The sequence below is a fragment of the Scyliorhinus torazame genome, chromosome 18 (genome assembly GCF_047496885.1).
Source record: "Scyliorhinus torazame isolate Kashiwa2021f chromosome 18, sScyTor2.1, whole genome shotgun sequence".
In the NCBI taxonomy this organism is placed as follows: domain Eukaryota; kingdom Metazoa; phylum Chordata; class Chondrichthyes; order Carcharhiniformes; family Scyliorhinidae; genus Scyliorhinus; species Scyliorhinus torazame.
Window position 1 is genome coordinate 152667097 of NC_092724.1, and position 15255 is coordinate 152682351.

The following is a 15255-nucleotide window of genomic DNA, read 5'->3' on the forward strand; positions in this document are numbered from 1 at the left end:
GGTTGCTGGAGGGTCTTGTGGAGGTAGATCGCAGATATTCGACAGCCCCGTCCAGGGAGCCTTTGGTGGAGAGGAAGGAACTGCTGGGGCGGTCCAACCGACTGACGAGGAGAAAGGTGGTGGGTCAGCTTCGTAGGGTTAGGGGTGCCGAGTATGAGTACGATGAGAAGGCTAGTCACTGGTTGATGTGTCTTGGGGCACTGCCTCACAAGGGCTGAATAAATCAAATTTCGTTTCTGTTCATGCAGGATTCCCGATTTATTTTTAAACCAATGTTTTATAGGTCGTAATCTGAAATTCTGCCGATTTTCTTTCTGCCTCAGCAAGGGCATTTCCTGCAATGTGCAAAGGGGCTACTGTACGCAGTAACTGGAGACCATTGCATATGGTGACTGAGTCAGTCAAATTCTGTTTCGTTATTACACAGGATTCTGACCAATGCCTTGGGTTCAACGTCCTTTTTTCTCTCCACATTTCTGTGGAAATCCCAAAGTTGTACAGTGTGTGTGTGGGTGGGTGTGGGTGTGTGTGGGTGGTGTGTGTGGATGGGGGGGGGAAGGTTAAATTACACCTGTGTCATGTTGTAATCAGGCAGAATGACAAAGGGACATCATTACGTTAAGGGAGCCAAGGGAATACGAGATACATCCTTGTCAGCTGACCAGCAGAGAAAGAGCTAGGCAGGAAACAAAAAAACAGATGTAAGATATTGTAAAAAGTTTATTAGTCTGGCAATTTAAACCACATGCTGCTAGCTAAATGGAAATAAACATTGAAGAGCAGTAATTGATCCATATTGATCATTTATACAAAGTACTAACAGCTGTAACACTTAAAAGACAGCCCTGCTCACTGACATCATGCAACTGGTCATTTTTTTTTTTAAGTATAATAAATGTTGCGTCTGTATAGCTTGATGAGGGAGACAAAAAACTGCTACATACTCAGCGTCTCCTTTTTTAAAATCTGTACTATGACACAATAGCTTAAAGCCATACAGGTAGCAACTAATGTAGCTAGGAGCTGCACAATTTTTACATCTCTTTGGCAACATTTACAATATATTCATCAGTAGTCTGAATGGTTTTACAAAAATAGTATAGAGATTGCAGTTTAACTGATTTTCTACACTATTCAATATCAAACGCGCAATGGCGGAAACACTAAATACTGTGGACTGAATACTGTGAGGCATGTTCAATGGTACGACATTTGTACTGTGTGATGTGGGCAGAGACAGGTTAGTGAGCAGCTTCTTCCAAGCCCATCTCGTCAGATACCCGAGCAGATGAGAATTATAAGCAGGTGGCCTTATTTTGCAAAATGTGGTTCGTTACAAATGGAGCCCAAACAGTCTACAGTGTCTATTTTCAGTAAACCTTCACAGTTGTTCTGCATGGGAGACATTTCTCACCCTGGTAAGCTTGCCACATGTGTGGTCTTCTCCGTAAGATAAATCTTCCCCTTCGGTGGAAATCTGCCCCGTGGCTTTGGGCGCCAGAGTTGAAGTGGACATCACGTTTGCTTGCAATGAAATCCCTGGAATCCTGATGAAGCACAGATCGGCTGGATAGGGAAGAGTGCCCAAACTACACGGAGGAGACTTTCTGAATTGCACAGCAACTCCAACCACCACAGGTGTTGTAACAGTGCGCCCATTTGCGCTAGCAGCCAAAACTCGCAATCAAATTGTCCAACAATCCAAAGAAATTAAAGTCATCGAGCGAAACATTCATTTGCGATTCTTTTTCTGTCGGATCTTGTCCATTTGCTTTTTTTTTTCAAAAAATAAAATAAAATTCCAGCCCTGGCCCAGGTGTGAGTCATTCCCTTTCATCCTCCTCAATACTGCCTGGAAAGAATTCAGGAAAAAGACGTATTAGTAATGGGATTGTCCCAAAGTGTTTTACAATCCCTGGAAGAGGATCCTACCAATGTGGAAGGGTACGAAACCCCCGAGCGTGGAAGCTTGGATCAATGACATGGCAGGGTTCATCAAGCTGGAGAGGATAAAGTTTGCCTTGTGAGGGTCTGTGCAGGGGTTCTCCAGGCGGTGGCAACCGTTCCTAGACTTTCTCGCGGAATGTTAGGTGGAGGTCAGCAGCAGCAGCAGCTCAGGGGGGAGAAGGGGGTGGGGGGGGGGAGGTTTCTGGCTTGTTTTTATTACTGTAAGGGGCGTTTGCCCCATTTTTGTTCTTAATTTGTTAGATAGTTTAATGTTTAGTAGTTTAAGTTGTTGGAGGGGATGGCGTAAGGCCCCCCCTTTTTATTTTTCTTATGTATATTTTCTTTCCTTTTTGGAGCGTTTTGTAAAAATGTATTGAAAACCTTGAATAAACATATATTTTTTAAAAAGTGTTTTACAATCAGCTCCAGTCACTGTTGCAATGTAGGAAACACAGCAGTCAATTTGTGCACAACACAAACAGCCAAGGTGATAATGCCCAGGTCATCTGTTTTCAGTTAATGGATAAGTATTGGTCAGGCTTAGCGGAGAAGTAGCGGAGGAGTCCCATTTTCCTCTTAAAAATGACCATGGATTGACAATGTGTACACTTGCCTGAGTTTGTAACATGTGTGTCAATGGTTAGAATGGCCCATTTTCACCTTTTAGCAATCTGGAAGGCCCCACACGTGCAGAGCTTATGAAAATGGACATCAACACATGGGACAGGGCAGGCAGGTACGTAGGCACACATGTTGTTCACGCAGAGTTTTTGCAGGCACTCACTGAGGAGCTACACCTTACCCCCGAGTTTAATGAACAAGGAACGCTGACCTCCCCTGGGTCAGTCACGTCAGCCAATGGAAGTAAAGAGAACCCTGACCTCGGAACCTGATGGAGGCGTGCTGCTCTGTTTGGTGATGCCTGACTATGCTGCAAGAGGAGGATCATGGAACCACGCTAAAAATTCAACTGTTAATGGCGGCACGGTGGCGCAGTGGTTAGCACAGCTGCCTCACGGTGCTGAGAACAAAGAACAAAGAAATGTACAGCACAGGAACAGGCCCTTCGGCCCTCCAAGCCCGTGCCGACCATGCTGCCCGACTAAACTACAATCTTCTACACTTCCTGGGTCCGTATCCTTCTATTCCCATCCTATTCATATATTTGTCAAGATGCCCCTTAAATGTCCCTATCATCCCTGCTTCCACTACCTCCTCCGGTAGCGAGTTCCAGGCACCCACTACCCTCTGCGTAAAAAACTTGCCTCGTGCATCTACTCTAAACCTTGCCCCTCTCACCTTAAACCTATGCCGCCTAGTAATTGACCCCTCTACCCTGGGGAAAAGCCTCTGACTATCCACTCTGTCTATGCCCCTCATAATTTTGTATACCTCTATCAGGTCTCCCCTCAACCTCCTTCGTTCCAGTGAGAACAAACCGAGTTTATTCAACCGCTCCTCATAGCTAATGCCCTCCATACCAGGCAACATTCTGGTAAATCTCTTCTGCATCCTCTCTAAAGCCTCCACATCCTTCTGGTAGTGTGGCGACCAGAATTGAACACTATACTCCAAGTGTGGCCTAACTAAGGTTCTATACAGCTGCAACATGACTTGCCAATTCTTATACTCAATGCCCCGGCCAATGAAGGCAAGCATGCCGTATGCCTTCTTGACTACCTTCTCCACCTGTGTTGCCCCTTTCAATGACCTGTGGACCTGTACTCCTAGATCTCTTTGACTTTCAATACTCTTGAGGGTTCTACCATTCACTGTATATTCCCTACCTGCATTAGACCTGCCAAAATGCATTACCTCACATTTGTCCGGATTAAACTCCATCTGCCATCTCTCCGCCCAAGTCTCCAGACAATCTAAATCCTGCTGTATCCTCCGACAGTCCTCATCGCTATCCGCAATTCCACCAACCTTTGTGTCGTCTGCAAACTTACTAATCAGACCAGTTACATTTTCCTCCAAATCATTTATATATACTACAAAGAGCAAAGGTCCCAGCACTGATCCCTGTGGAACACCACTGGTCACAGCCCTCCAATTAGAAAAGCATCCCTCCATTGCTACTCTCTGCCTTCTATGGCCTAGCCAGTTCTGTATCCACCTTGCCAGCTCACCCTGATCCCGTGTGACTTCATCTTTTGTACTAGTCTACCATGAGGGACCTTGACAAAGGCCTTACTGAAGTCCATATAGACAACATCTACTGCCCTACCTGCATCAATCATCTTAGTGACCTCCTCGAAAAACTCTATCAAGTTAGTGAGACACGACCTCCCCTTCACAAAACCGTGCTGCCTCTCACTAATACGTCCATTTGCTTCCAAATGGGAGTAGATCCTGTCTCGAAGAATTCTCTCCAGTAATTTCCCTACCACTGAAGTAAGGCTCACCGGCCTGTAGTTCCCGGGATTATCCTTGCTACCCTTCTTAAACAGAGGAACAACATTGGCTATTGGACTATCGGACTATCGGACCCGGGTCCGATCCCGGTCCTGGGTCACTGTCCGTGTGGAGTTTGCACATTCTCCCCATGTCGGAGTGGATCTCGCCCCCACAACCCAAAGACGTGCAGGGTAGGTGGATTGGCCACGCTAAATCGTCCCTTAATTGGAATAAAAAGAATTGGGTACTTTAAATTTATAAAAGAGAGAAAAAAAAAATCAACTGTTAAGTCAATTATAGCTTCCCAGGGATTAAATTCATAGATTAGTAAAGTTGGGAAATTATGATCAAAAGGCAGAAGATTTGAACTGGACAACCTTAGACAATGAAAGGTACTTTTTCAGAATCTAGTTCTGTTCATACCGATTGAGATGGGAATTCACATTGACGTGAATCCCTAATACGATGTGCTCCATGAATAAAGTCAATTCTTTGGAGCAGGAGAAGTCAGTTTATTTGCTGGGGCCATCGGTGAATCTTCGAATGAGGAGAGGGATGCAGTGAAATCAGACGGCCAGCCTTATCATATAGTTTGTTCTTTCATGGCATGTGGGTGTTGCTGGCTAGGTCACCATTTTGCCTTGTCTCTAATTGCCCTTTGAACTGTGCGGCTTGCTTGCCCATTTCAGAGGTCAGTTAAGGGTCAACCACATTGCTGTGGGTCTGGAGTCACATGTAGGCCAGACTGGGTAAGGACGGCAGATTTCCTTCCCTGAAGGGCATTAGTGAACCAGAGGATTTTTACAACAATCGACAATGGTTTCATGGCCACCCTCACTGAAACTAGCCTTTTATTCCAGATTATTAATTGAATTCAACCTCTGCCAGCTGAACCCTTGGCCCGAAGAACATCACCCTGGGGGCCTCCGGATGACAAGCCTAGTGACATCACCGCCATGCCACCATCTCCCCACAGGCTGGGAGTCACTCGGAATCTAGGACAAGACCACCCACAATAATCGATTTCCTGCCCAAGCAAGGAAAGATTTGATCAACTCAAAACCAGGATCATTCCGGATCAGAAGGCTGCGGAGGAGAATGTGAATGAAGCAGGTTCGCGAATAGGGACAGCGCGGCACATATTTTGTGATGAAGAAATACAGAGCATGCATTTATACACTGCTTCCTCAAAGCACTTCACGACCATTGAGATAGGGATGCCAACCCTCCGGGGTCGACCTGGAATCTCCAGGAATTGAAGATCAATCTCCAACAACACTGCTGTCTGCGATCATGGAGAAAAATCATTGAGACATTAAAAAGACGGTTTAAAAAATGTGTCTTTGGACATTTCTCTTTACCATATATAAAAATACTGAAAATGAGGACTGTTTGGTTGACAGTCAAACATCATCCAATTGGGTTATGAGTCTTTTTCATTTCCAATTGGCGTAGGAAGGCCGTACGACACAAGGATCGACGCGTTGGCTGCAGTGTGGGGACGACTCGTGATGACATCTCCAGGGATACACTTCATCACAGTTGGTGACTGCATTCGGAATGCAGTCACCATTGCAAAACAAAACGATGGCAGCGCAGAATTACACTTCTTTTTTTGTAAATTTAGAGTACCCAATTCAATTTTTCCAATTAAGGGGCAATTCAGTGTGGCCAATCCACCTAGCCTGCACATCTTTGGGTTGTGGGAGCGAAACAAACGCAAACACGGGGAGAACGTGCAAACTCCACACGGACAGTGACCGGGGGCCGGGATCGAACCCGGGTCCTCAGCGCCGTGAGGCAGCAGTGCTAACCACTGCGCCACCGTGCGGCCCGGAATTACACTGCTTAACGCTGATTTCATTCAGAACGTGATTGTTGAAATCACCCAATGTTGTTCACCTTGCACAAACCTCACCCTGCTTTGTGGCAACGCCGATTAAAAGAGCTTTCGCTTACCTGCAGCTGACTCGATCTCCGAGTCCAATACATGTGTAATCGAGAACCTGGAGACGCTGGCAGGCGAGACAGTGAAGCGGGAGAATCGTGTTTTCTGCACCTGATTTTGCTCTGGCCCTGAGGGAACAGCGCTGGAAGCAGCTTCAGATACCAAAGGGGAACCTTCAGTCATTAAGGATGATTTTACTGACACTAAAGGAAAGTCATCATCCCACTCAAAGCCTCCACCTGATGCACATGGGAACACAAGAGAGAAGGTAAATAGAGGCTTATAATTGATTATTTATACTGAAAGCAAGTCACCTTGTAATCATAATTACAGTCACCTGACGAAGCCAACTCATTCATCAGGTCAACTTTTGTCACTGGCTGAATATTTATGTTTCTTAGAAAGTTTATGCTTTCTAAAATTAAACTTTACAAAGGAAAGGATTTCTGCTTGAACCTCCTGGAAGGGCACAGCACCAAATCAGACGCACGGTCTATGATTTCCAGTCTAGACAGAACAATATGGTTTGCTTCCATCATTTCCCATGTATGCTCCTGGTGGGAAAGGCTCCACGCTGGGATCACATCACGCAAGTGAAAACTAACCATGCATTAACAGAAGAAAGGAACCCAGGGTGACACTGCTGTGACAGACACATTTTCAACACTTGAACACTTGCTGTCATAGGCAAAGTCCAGCAGAGGGCAGCGGCAGGTAAACCACGGCACTGATATGTCGCAGTGAGAGGATTAACAACGGAAGGAGTGGACAGATGCTGCAGTAATAATGAACGCGGGTCACAATTGATGTGTTGTCTCCCAGGTACCATACCATACCTTATAGAATTTGTTTAGGAACCGCAGAAGGAGGGCGGCAGGTTGGTGCAGTGGTTAGCACTGCTGCCTCACGGAACTGAGGACCTGGATTCGATCCCAGCCCCGGGTCACTGACGGTGTGGAGTTTGCACATTCTCCCCGTGTCTGCGTGGGTCCCATCCCCGCAACCCAAAAGATGCGCAGGGTAGGTGGATTGGCCACGCTAAATTGCCCCTTTATTGAAAAAATAATAATTGGATACTCTAAATTTATAAAAAAGCGAAATTAAGAGTAAAGAAAAACTAACTTAAATGGTAAGATTTTAATTGGAGCAGATTATCAGAAAGACCTTGATACAGAGATATATGAATATATGGGAATGTGGATGATAATACAAAACATGCACTTGGAGAGCACATTTAATCTAGTAAAGCATCCGAGGGACTTCACAGGAGTGTTACCAAACAGAAATTGATGCCAAATTACATATGGAGATAAAATAGCAGGCGACCTAAAGCTTGGATGAAGAGTAGACTTTAAGACGCGTCTTATAGGAAGAGAGAGAGAAGCTGAGGTATTCGGGGGGAGGGGGGGGGGGGGGGGGGTAAAAACTGGGGGTGCGCAAGAGGCCAGATTCAGAGGAGGGAAGAGATTCTGGTGGGTTGGAGGACTGGGGATGATGGCAGAGCTGGGGATGGGGGCTGGGACCATGGAAAGATTTAAAAATGGATGCATTGCTAGGCTGGACGTCAATACGGGGTGGCCAGCAGAGGGGCGATGGGTGCTCAGGACCAGGTGCTGTTTGGAGCAAGAATAGCAGAGCTCTGGTCGAGCTCAAAATAAGGCAAACAAGGTCAGTGTGACTTGAATAGAATAAAATCAAATTTTGAACTTGTACAAGGTAATGATTTGGTTGGAGTTGCAGTTACATTACTGTAAGAATTTAAAAGAAATGTACAAACTGCACTGTTGACTGACAAGGCTGCTACTAGGGGTGGATGATTACTGCTATGAAGGTAGACTTAGGGCGCTTGTCCACTGCAACTCAGAACATGAGGCTGATAAGCAATTCTTGTGGCTATGAAGGGCTAGGATACAGGAGTGACAGATTTGCTTTGGCAGACTGATTGGAGCTATAGCAATGAGAATGAAACGGGAGTTTAGCGAGAATTTCCTCTATAAGAAGGTAGTCAGAATGTAGAATTCTCCACCAGAATTCTTTCAACTCATTGTTGAAGTAAAAGCCACACACACTTTTAAGTTAGCTAAGAAGGGGAGCATTAAAGTGGAGCAAGAAAGTGGGATTAGACTGAAAGGGCCAATTGATGTGTTTCTGTGAGTGAATGCGAATTGAACGTTTATGCTTTTTTATTAATTTGTGGGATGTGGGCTTTTATTGCCCATCCCCAGTCGCCATCCCTAGTCGCCCTTCAGAAGGTGGTGATCAGCTGCCTTCTTGAACAGCTGAAGTCCCTGAGGTGTAGGTACACCCACAGTGCTGTTAGGGAAGAAGTTCCAGGATTTTGACCCAGTCACAGTGAAGGAACGGCGATATAGTTCCAACCCAGGATGGCGAGTGACTTGGAGAGGAACCTCCAGGTGGTGGGGTTCCCAGGTATCTGCTGCTCTTGTCCTTCTAGATGGTAATGGTCTTGGGTTAGGAAGGTGCCGCTTAATGAATCTTGGTGAGTTCCAGCAGTGCATCTTGTAGATGGTACACACGGCTGCTACTGTGCATTGGTGGTGGAGGGAGTGAATGTTTGTGGAAGGGATGCCAATCAAATGGGGCTGCTTTGTCCTGGTGTTGAGCTTCTTGAGTGTTGTTGGAGCTGCACTCATCCAGGCAAGTGGAGAGTGTTCCATTACACTCCTGACTTGTGCCTTGTAGATGGTGGACAGGCTTTGGGGGGGTCAGGAGGTGAGTTACTCATAAGAATATAAGAACTAGGAGCAGGAGTAGGCCACCTGGCCCTGCGAACCTGCTCCGCCATTCAATGAGATCATGGTTGATCTTTTGTGGACTCAGCTCCACTTTCCCGTCCGAACACCATAACCCTTTTTTTCCTTTATTCTTCAAAAAACTATCTCTCTATATCCTGAAAACATTTAATGAAGGAGCCTCAGCTGCTTCACTGGGCAGGGAATTCCATAGATTCACAACCCTTTGGGTGAAGAAGTTCCTCCGAAGCTCAGTCCTAAATCTACTTCCCCTTATTTTGAGGCTGTGCTCCTTATGCAGGATTCCCAGTCTTTGACCTGCCCTGGTGGCCACAGTATTTATATGGTGAGTCCAGTTCAGTTTCTGGTCGATGGTAACCCCCAGGATGTTGATGTAATTGTAAACATACTTTAAACACAGATACTTGGAGAAACTACGAGATAAATCTTTCTCTGATCAATCTAAGGAGCATCATTATACATGTGTTTAGGATTCAATTGGAAAATGATCAGAGGAGATTTTCACTAATATTCACAATAGTGCTGTACATACTTGCTGCAGCCTCCCAGATTATATACAGTGCCTAGCACGTAATGTCTGCAAAATTCTTCTAACAATCATGAAGCAGAATTGAATTTTTCTCAATCTGCAGCATATTGTGAATATGGAAGCTGCTTATGAAATTCAGATTACTTTCTTCAGGGAAGTTTCCATCCGATGAATCGTTGGAGGAACTCTGTCTCTCTGTTGCCGTGGAAACACCAGCGCTTCTGCTTTGCAAGTGTTCAGGATAGTGTTGAAAGGCTGGGTCAACTTCTGGAATGTTCTGCTCACTTAATTCACCCGTTGGACTTTCCTGGAATAAAAGAAAAAGCACATTTGAGGGCACTTCAATACATTTGCTGGGGTCTGACGTGATCGTTACTCCCCCCCCCCCCCCCCCTCACACACACACATCCTCTTTTTCTCCAGGAGAGAGGACTGGGAGGGGGGTGAATGGGAAAGCTGGAGTTGGCACTGTGTGGAGAGCTGTGGGAGGGGGATGAATGGGAGAACGGAGAGCAGCTGGCACAACATCAGGGGGCACGGAGGGCGGAGTTACCAGCAGGGAAATCTTCGGTCTGTTGTGAGTGTACTTGTTCTACGTCAAACGTTTGGATGCCAACCATAAGGTGGGGGGGTCTTCTGATGGTTTTGTAACTGAGGCCAGGCAGATGATCTGTCTAATGGTGCTGCCATAACAGATGGAAGATATTGCCCCTGTATATATTCTCTATGGCTGGTGAAGCAGTTATAGTTCGATGTCGAGGTTGACAATCCATTCAGTCGCTTCAGCTGACCCAGTGTGAATGGCTGTGATGGCACCAGGACTGAAGTTCTCAGGGCAGATGTTCTGCACCTGGCCGATGGTCTGGATTTGGATGGCCATAGTTACAATTTGAGCCGTTCCGCATGTTACACTCGTGGAGCAAGTGGACGAATCTTCCCTGGCCTGCCCTCAAGTGGTTGTGGGTCGTCTGGACTCTCTGTGGAAGGTTGAAACCTGTGAAACCTTGAGCACTCGGGTCAATTAGCAGGTTGCAGTTGGGGATGTTTGAAATGAACCAAGAGGTGCGCCATCGAGAGATTGGGGGGGGGGGAGAGCTGCCGTTCATTTGTGGGTGTGTCCCAGAAGGGGCTATGGGATTTCGGACAGATGCATGCAGCCTGTTTTTTAAGGCCCAGTGTCAGGGGGAATGCCTTGTTAATTGTCAGATGGTGGTGTACTTTGAGGAGGATGTCTTCTCCTGTGGACATCAGGAGGTTCAATGTGTGCCAACACAGGAAGGAGACAGAGATCTCCATATGGTCCTCCTGTGAAAGCAAGCTTCCCAACATGAAAAGCGACAAACTAATGCTGCCAAGGAGGTGACCAAACCCTGGCCACTAAGCTCAGGGTCCAAGCACTAAAAACCCACTGGAAAATGGATCACTGCCTCTGAGATCTGATTAGTTGAATCTTAGAGATGTGATGGGTTGAAGGTACAGTGGTTTCTGGCTCTGTACTCAGGGACATTTCTACAGCATTACGGGGCATAAACTACACAACCTTAAAGACACACACACACAGAGATGCAAGATTTTTAAAATAATAGATTGTTTTAATTTCAAATATCGGCAATGAAATATTGCATTGAAATCGACGCTTTAACATTGCACAATGTAAGAGCTTTTATTCCATGTTAAAATGGAAAGAAACAGAACCTGGTTAGAACTTTTATGACTGCACGTGTATTAGTGACATTGCTTATCGTAGAATCATAGAATTTACAGTGCAGAAGGAGGCCATTCGGTCCATCGAATCTGCACCGGCCCTTGGAAAGAACACCCTACTTAAGCCCATGCCTCCACCCTATTCCCGTCACCAGTGACACCACCAAATCTTTTGGACACTAAAGGGCAATTTAGCGTGGCCAATCCACCTAACCTGCACATCTATGGACTGTGGGAGGAAACCGGAGCACCCGGAAGAAACCCACGCACACACGGGGAGAACGTGCAGACTCCGCACAGACAGTCACCCGAGGTTGGAATTGAACCGGGTTCCTGGAGCTGTGAGGCAGCAGTGCTAACCACTGTGCCACAGTGCTGGATAGCTGAGGGATCACGAACGAGGTTGCACGGTTCCGAGATTAAAGGCAGGCGATTTTGACGAGAGCAGGAGAAACCACTTTAAATAGGGCGTTGTGCGTCTGGGAAATTTAGTGTTTGTAGTTGGGGTAGAAATGATACCAATGTTTAGGTTTAGACTAGAGAGGCGGCTGAAGGAACAGGGGGACTGGACAGGATGGGTAAATGTGATCAGCACGATTTGCCTGTTGCAGGGTAAATACTGGCACAGCCTGTTTGGGCCGAATGGCCTGTATGTAAGTTGCAACCTTTGTATTTTGTTGCTTTTGTGTTGTCACTGGGTCCAATTACTGAATAAGGAAAGTGCCAATGAAATGAGTGTCAATACGGAAGGTGGACCTGGTTATTCAGATCTGTAATCACTTAAAAAAATGTATTTATTTTTTAATTTCCCAATTAAGGGGCAATTAACGTGGCCAATCCACCTACCCTGCACGTGTTTGGGTTGTGGGGGTGAGACCCACCAGACACGGGGAGAATGTGCAAACACTACACAGACAGTGACCCAGGGCAGGGATCGAACCCGCCATGAGACAGCAGTGCTAACCACTGCGCCACCGTCCCGTCCTGTAATAACTTCGACATTAAGCATTTCCGTTCTGTAGATCCCAATAAATGCCAAAAGGTTACTCAGAGCAAAGTATTGAACACTTGGAGCAAAGTGAGTCCTTTAACCAATTAAACTGCGGGATTAATTAAGACGGTAACATGATTGTTGCGACTGAATAGTATACATTATTTATACTCTTTAATAATTATGTCAGTTAGATGACTTTGCTAAATTTCACTGTTGTGACTCGAGATGCAAATAAGTCAGAACCATGGTTTCGCAAACTTGCTTAAGCATTGGAGCGGTCAATGAGTATGTTAAACAGGAGCTTCAGACAGGATGCACATGTGTTTGACTGGTGGCACATGTTAAAGGAGGTATTGTTTCAGATCTGCCTTGCTTTAAAGAGTGAAATTATCACGCCATCATATTAAGCGGTAAGAGTTTAACAACCATACCACGTAATTGAGAAGTAAGGGCAGCATGGTAGCACAAGTGAATAGCACTGTGGCTTCACAGCGGCAGGGTCCCAGGTTCGATTCCCCGCTGGGTCGCTGTCTGTGCGGAGTCTGCACGTTCTCCCCGTGTCTGCGTGGGTTTCCTCCGGGTGCTCCGGTTTCCTCCCACAGTCCAAAGACGTGCAGGTTAGGTGGATTGGCCATGATAAATTGCCCCTTAGTGTCCAAAAAGGTTAGGTGGGGTTACTGGGTTACGGGGATAGGGTGGAAGTGAGGGCTTAAGTGGGTCGGTGCAGACTCGATGGGCCGAATGGCCTCCTTCTGCACTGTATGTTCTATGTACGTTTCTCAGTTTTAGTACGTAAGAACTAGAAAAGTGCGGAATCCCAGAAACATATAACTTAGTTTCACCATCATATTCTGACTCCATAATGCAAACCATTCACCAATGTGCTAAAGCTAGGAGGTGTAGCAGACCCGACTTGGGACCATGAAAGAATTCAGGAGGACATAGACAGACAGATAGGCGGCAGAACCAACTTAATCTGGAGAAGTGTGAGCCAGCCAGGGAAAAACAAGCAATAGGAATATGTATTTATATACCCAATGGCAAGACAACGGAAGGTGCGGATGGGATGGATAGAGAGAGTCCAGCACTCAAATACACAACTGTGAACTGAATTTGCCTTTTGCGAAAAGGAGGACAGAAACCGGGGTAACGATAAATCTGGATAGACTGTGCTCAGGCTGTATATTACAGGGAACAGTTTTAAGAGCCCCATAGCAGAAAGGAGATTGAAGCTGCTTAAAACATCATCACAGGCATCCCAGGAGGGGCAGCACAGTAGCACAAGTGGATAGCACTGTAGCTTCACAGCGCCAGGGTCCCAGGTTCGATTCCCCGCTGGGTCACTGTCTGTGCGGAGTCTGCACGTTCTCCCCGTGTCTGCGTGGGTTTCCTCCGGTTGCTTCGGTTTCCTCCCACAGTCCAAAAATGTGCAGGTTAGGTGGGTGGGCCATTCTAAATTACCCCTTAGTGTGCAAAAAGGTTAGGTGGGGTTACTGGGTTACGGTGATAGGGTGGAGCTTAAGTAGGGTGCTCTTTCCAAAGAGCCGGTGCAGACCCGATGGGCCGAATGGCCTCCTTCTGCACTGTATGTTCCATGTTCTATGAAAGAGAGATTCTTTCCACCACTAAATTTTCAATCCCACCACCACTGCCTTTACATTTTTCAATTCCTTGCGATTTCTTTTTGCTCATATATTCCCACTTTCCCGACCTCTGATCACACCTTTCACCTGTTGCCCAGTGGATCTGCTTTGCTTTCTCTGAGGTCTTGTGAACGCTCGCTGATTTCCCACAGGACGGAAGACACCGGCACCGGGAAAACACCGAGACTTGACACAGGGGACAGAAAAAGCTCTTCTGCTGCGTGTGGAAGATTCAACTCTGGGGAAGGAGGGAAGGACATATTCTACGCCTGGGGCAGAGGGCCAGGTGTGGGCTGGCAATTTTACAGAAGAAGATATAGGCAGGTTTTGTGACTGTTTCAAAACTGTTGAATTTATGTTCATATGTTAGGAGTTGTATTTTAAGGGATAAACATTGGCTCAGACATTCGGAGAAACTTCCATCATCCTCAATTATTGTTGTGTGCGCTCCCTGTAACATGGATAAGAATAACATAACATCAGCTCTTTCTCGGTACCTGACTAATGGTGTGTTCACGAATTGGGGCTTAAACCTTCTGACACTGAGACAGAGTCTCATCAACAGAGATCTGAAAATCCAACATTCCAGTTGAGAATATGTGGAGTGGGAAGAATAATAGATGGGAAATCCCAACTCCTGTCTGGGAGATAAGCGCCAAAAGCCATTTGGCCCATCCAGTGCACCTTTCCAGATAAAGCTGGACCCCCCTCAATTACAGCACCCATCTGACCGTTAAATCATTGGTGAGATTTTCTTCCTTATAAATCAAATCAATCAATCAATCTTACTCAGAAAACTATACCAGGCATGAATCAAGGCTTGCATGATGTGGCTTTTGGAATCAGGCATGTATTGCGTTTTATACCTACAAGTCTCCTTTCTTAAAGTTGTGGTTTATCTCCAAATTGTGCTTTGGTTTAGCCTTTTTTATTCCATTTAGTATCTTACTGTAAGGATCCTCTTGTTTAAACCCTGTTTGTTTCCTGTTTTCCCCTTTCTTTTATTTTTTGCTATTACAGTTTTGCTCCATGGAAGATTAATGGACCTGCGACTTTAAGGAAAGTGGCTTTAATTCAAACAAGCAGATTCCAGAAGGCTGTGCTGTTTTAGGTTGGTGACTGCAGATTGGCTGACATCGGTGCTGACTCGATTTGATTGATGAGGCTGGTGGCCAATGAATCGCCCAGAAGGCTGTGATTCTGCCCGGAACCAGGTGGTGATTGGATAGTTTTCCTCGGAGATGCTTTTCAATGCCGAGGCTGGTTTTCCTTTCACTTTCTGAAGGCTGGATGGAGGAACGTCAACTGTCTCTCAA

At 46.0% G+C, this 15255-nt stretch overlaps 1 protein-coding gene across 7 annotated transcripts in view; it reads right to left on the reverse strand.

The window, feature by feature from the left end:
- Positions 1–702: 702 nt before the first annotated feature.
- The window catches only part of aatkb (apoptosis-associated tyrosine kinase b), a 397927-nt gene continuing 383374 nt past the window's right edge, over positions 703–15255 (reverse strand). For all 7 annotated transcript variants that reach the window (XM_072483628.1, XM_072483625.1, XM_072483631.1 and 4 more), the window contains 3 exons: positions 9743–9905; positions 6307–6534; positions 703–1852 (listed from right to left, as the gene is read on the reverse strand). In XM_072483628.1, coding sequence (XP_072339729.1) covers positions 1824–1852; positions 6307–6534; positions 9743–9905 — 420 coding nt within the window. In that variant the 3' untranslated portion in view covers positions 703–1823. The remainder of the gene's footprint in view (positions 1853–6306; positions 6535–9742; positions 9906–15255) is intronic.